Source organism: Adiantum capillus-veneris, chromosome 14 (genome assembly GCF_014529385.1).
Source record: "Adiantum capillus-veneris isolate H3 chromosome 14, ASM1452938v2, whole genome shotgun sequence".
In the NCBI taxonomy this organism is placed as follows: Eukaryota; Viridiplantae; Streptophyta; class Polypodiopsida; order Polypodiales; family Pteridaceae; genus Adiantum; species Adiantum capillus-veneris.
The window spans coordinates 44938091-44942669 of NC_140944.1; the positions used below are offsets into that span (position 1 = coordinate 44938091).

At 41.2% G+C, this 4579-nt stretch overlaps 1 protein-coding gene across 1 annotated transcript; it reads left to right on the forward strand.

Annotated features, from left to right (window-relative positions):
• Positions 1-1410: 1410 nt before the first annotated feature.
• Positions 1411-2446, forward strand: LOC147442306 (pentatricopeptide repeat-containing protein At4g18520, chloroplastic-like). The gene is made up of 4 exons (XM_086529356.1): positions 1411-1530; positions 1625-1708; positions 1921-2151; positions 2309-2446. Exons 1-4 carry the CDS (start codon positions 1411-1413, stop codon positions 2444-2446), a joined length of 573 nt encoding a protein of 190 aa, XP_086385482.1.
• The last annotated feature ends 2133 nt before the right edge of the window (positions 2447-4579 follow it).

Genomic DNA, 4579 nt, shown 5'->3' on the forward strand with positions numbered 1-4579 from the left:
CTATGGGTTGTATTCAGTAGATGCAAAGAGAAGAGAGAGAATCTCTCCAAATGCAATGAAGTACACTTGCACCTTGAAGGCATGTGGCATTACACAAGATGCTAATATGGACAAAAGAATTCATGATGATATTATTAGTTAAGAGTTTTTGAAAGAAAACATCGTGCTTGGAACTGCCGTGGTCGACATGTATGCCAAATATGTTGCACTTCAGTAAGCACAAAAAGTGCTCGAGGAGCTTCATGTACAGGATGTCGTCTCTTGGAATGTATTGATTGTGGGATATGGGTAGGGCCAAGAAGCTTTGGTCTGTTTTTGGTGGATGTGAAGCAAGGAGATTCCCGTCCGCAACGTTGTCTCATGGAGTGCACTAATTGCAGGATATGTGTTATAGGGTTAGGGTCATGAAGGTCTGGGCTGTTTTCACTTGCACCTTGAAGGCATGTGGCAGCACACAAGATGCTAATATGGGAAAAATAATTCATGATAATGTTGCTAGTCAAGGGTTGTTAAAAGAAAATGGAGTGCTAGGCACTGCCTTTGTCGACGTGTGATGCACTTCATAAACCAGAAAAAGTGCTAAAGCAGATTCCTGACCTGCATGTCGTCTCTTTGAATGAATAATTGATTGTGGGTTTGCAGCATGGCAAAGAATCTTTGGGCTGTTTTTAGTGGATGTAAAGCGAGGAGGTCCTATCGGCAATGGTGTCTCATGGAGTACACTGATTGCATCATATGTCCAACAAGGGCAAAGTCATAAAGCTCTGGGTTGTTTTCAGTAGATGCAAAGCTAGGGCATTTCTCCAAATGCAATGACATACACTTGCACATGTGGCATTACACAAGATGCTAATATGGGCAAAAGAAAGCACGATAATATTGTTAGTGAAGGGTTGTTGAAATAGAACATCATGCTTGGCAGTGCGGTGGTTGACGTGTATGCCAAATGTGATGCACTTCATAAAGCACAAAAGTGTCAAAGGAGCTTCCTGTCCGGATTTTGTCAATACAATTGTATTTATTGCGGGATATGGGTAGGGCCAAAAGGCTTTGGGTTGTTTTTTGCATATGCGAAGCAAGGAGCTTCATGTCCGCAATGTTGTCTCATGGGGTGCACTTATTGCAAGATATGTCTAATAGGGTCAGGGTCATGAAGTTCTGGGCTACTTTCAATAGATGTAGAGAGAGGACATCTCTCCAAATGCAATGGAGTACACTTTTGGTGCATGCATAGCAAGAATGTTCTTGTCCGCAATGTTGTCTCATTGAGCTAATTGCACAATATGTCAAATAGGGTCAGGGTCATGAAGCTCTGGGCTGTTTTCAATAGATGCAGAGAGAGGGCATCTCTCCAATGCAATGATGTACACTTGCACCTTGAAGGCATGTGGAATTACACAAAATGCTAATATGGGCAAAACAATTCACGATAATAGTGTTAGTCAAGTGTTTTTGAAAGAAAACGCCGTGCTTGGCACTACCTCGGTCGACATGTATGCCAAATGTATTGCACTTCATTCAACACAAAAAGTTGGTCGACAAATATGACAATTGTGATGCACTTCATAAAGCACAAAAGTTATTGAGGAGCTCCTTGTCTGGGATCATGTCTATTCGAATGCAGAGCCACGAAGTGCTAGGCTGTTTTTGGCGGATGCGAAGCGAGGAGGTTCCTGTTGAAAAATTTGTCTCATGGAGTGTGCTGATTGTAGAATATGTTCAACAAGGCCAAGAGAAATCATGCTTATGAGGGGAGCCACTCAAAGAGAGAGAGAGAGAGAGAGAGAGAGAGAGAGAGAGAGAGAGAGAGAGAGAGAGAGAGAGAGAGAGAGAGAGAAGCAATATCTACTAACAAGCAAACATGGAGAGGAAGAGAAGAAGTATTTCTTTTGTGAGCTCACTTAAAAATGTGCTAAGAAGAAGGATTTGTTCAAAGGCAGTAGGATACATGCTGAAATTCGTGATAGTAGGTTACTTGAAAAGAACACATACTTAGGAAACACGTTAGTCACTATGTATACAATGTTCGCGCTTAGCATTGTCTTGGTTGACATGTATGCCAAATGTGATGTTCTGGGTTGTTTGCGGCAAATGGGAAGTGAGGGTGTCTCCCCAGATGCAATCACATGCGCTTGCATGTTGAAGGCAAGGGTGTGTTAGGGTGAGGAAGCTGTGGGTTGTTTTCAGTAGATGCAAAGAGGGGACATCTCTCAAATGCAACCACGTACATTTGCACCTTGATGGCATAAGACTCTGATATGGAAAAAAGAAAGCACGATGATATTGTTAGCTAAGGGATTGTTGAAAGGTGTTTGGCAATGCCTTGGTCGACGTGTATGAGAAAGGTGGTGCACTCCATAAAGCTGAAAATTTGCTAGGGGAGCTTTCATTCTTGGATGTCATCCCCTGGAATGCACTAATTGCGGATTATACCGAGCTTAGATAGTGCGAAGAAGCTCTAGGCTATTTTTGATGGATGCTAATCAAGGGTGTCTCCCAAGATGCAATCACATACACCTGCATCTTGAAGGGTGTAGGATGTATGTTGATATTCGTGATAGTCAATTGCTTGAAAAGATCACATACTTAGGCAACTCGTTAGTCACTATGTATGCAAAGTTCATTGCACTTCTTAGAGCACAACAATTCTTGATCGAGCTTCAAATCTGCAATTGTTTCTCAAGAATTTTTGTCTCATGGAGGGCATTGATTGTGGGATATGTCCAATAGGGTCAGGTTAAGGAATCTCTTGGATATCTTCAATAGATGCAAAGAGAGGGTGGTGCACTTCTCATAGTGCAACAAGTCCTTGAAGGGCTTTCTGTCTGCAATGTTGTCTCATGGAGTGCATTGATTGCAGGATGGACATTATGTATGTCAAGTGTGGTGCACTTCTTAGAACACAGCTAGTCCTCGACAAGGTTCCTATCTGCAATGTGGTCTTATAGAGTGCATTGATTTCAACATATTTCCAACGGGATCAGTGTTAGGAAGCTCTGGGGTATTTTCAGCAGATGCAGAGAGAGGGCATCTCTTCAAATGCAATAGCATACACTTGTACCTTGAAGGCATGTGGCATTATAAAAGATGTTGATAGGGGCAAAATAATTCACAATGATATTGTTAGCGAAGTGTTGTTTGAAAGAAAATGTCTTTGCTTGGCACTGCCTTGGTCGAGATGTATGCTAAATATGGTGCAGTTCATAAAGTTAAAAAAGTACTCAAGGAGCTTCCTGTTTGAGATGGTGCTTGGGTAGGATTTCCACCTCGAGGTTAGCCATAGCTTGCGTAAGGTCAAAGGACTTTCTAGCACTAACTTTTGGAGGTATTTAATGAAGCTAACCCTAAGGTCATTTAAGATCCATTAGATGCACATTACTCTTTGATAGACTACCTCCTTTTGGACCCCTATTGAAATGTAACCATCTCTCCTCTTGGTCCCTTACTGAGGTAAATCTAGAAGCACTTATTGCACATTGCTCTTTGGTAGACCGTCTCCTTTTGGACCCCCATTGAGATGCAACCATTTCTCCTTTTGGTCCTCTGTTGAGATAGGTCTAGAAGCACATATCTATATCCTAACTCTTGTTCCCCTTTTATCTTCCTATATTAAATGATCAATTTAATATGAGAAAATCATTTGGTAAAGCTAGATATTATATTTTATGACAGAATCACTACACTTTTGATTTCTATCAATTGTGTCTATACTCTTTCTCTTTATGCTCTTGCCCTTGGCATAACCCTAACGCTAATTAGTATAGTTCTAACCCTAACTTAATCATTATGGTGAGCTTAAGGCTTCATCCACCATAGCCTAAACCATTAATGGCACTCCGAGTAGAGCTCTCAAATTCCAACAAGTCATATCAAAGCCGACGGTTTTGTACCTAGGCCTATTAATTTCTCTGGTGTTAGAATTTTCAATTAATGGCATTGTGATTAGTGGAATTTCATTATTGCGTGTGTGTTTTTTTCTTGATGAGCGCATTTTTCAATTAGTTTGCATCTTATTGTGCCTTTTTTTTGCTAACTTTGCTACATCATAACTCTCATGTTAGCCTGCATTGCATTTAACAAGTTGTGTATGAGTGAAGTGCTTTCCAAGACGCTTTTGTAGAGCCCCTACGGGCCTTCAATTATCTGATCAAATTCGTCTAATTTTAAGTTTTCTTATGATTGTTCAACGGCCTTGATTAGAGCTCTTGGTTTTTTTCTTCTTGTGTGTATGTGTGGTGGATCACAAAAGGGTTTTATGTGTGTTGTGGAGCCACTCTTAAAGAGGGCGTTTTGTATTTTAGTGAATCTAATAATTCAAAGGGGAAGGTCATTCTTGCTTTTTTTTTTTTTTTTTTTTTTGAGAGAGTAGAACTTTGAAATTACAACACACACACCCAACCCCCGTAGGTGGAGGCAATCCGACTCTTAAGGTGAGTCATCCCAGCCGGGTTAGGGTGGCCAATCCATCATTTGGACTAGGGGAACAGCCCCTAAGGGCTACATGTCATACGAGCTGTCAAGGGGGTTTGAACACAAGACCTTTGACAAAAGGGGCTCTTGCTCTACCAACTAAGCTAGC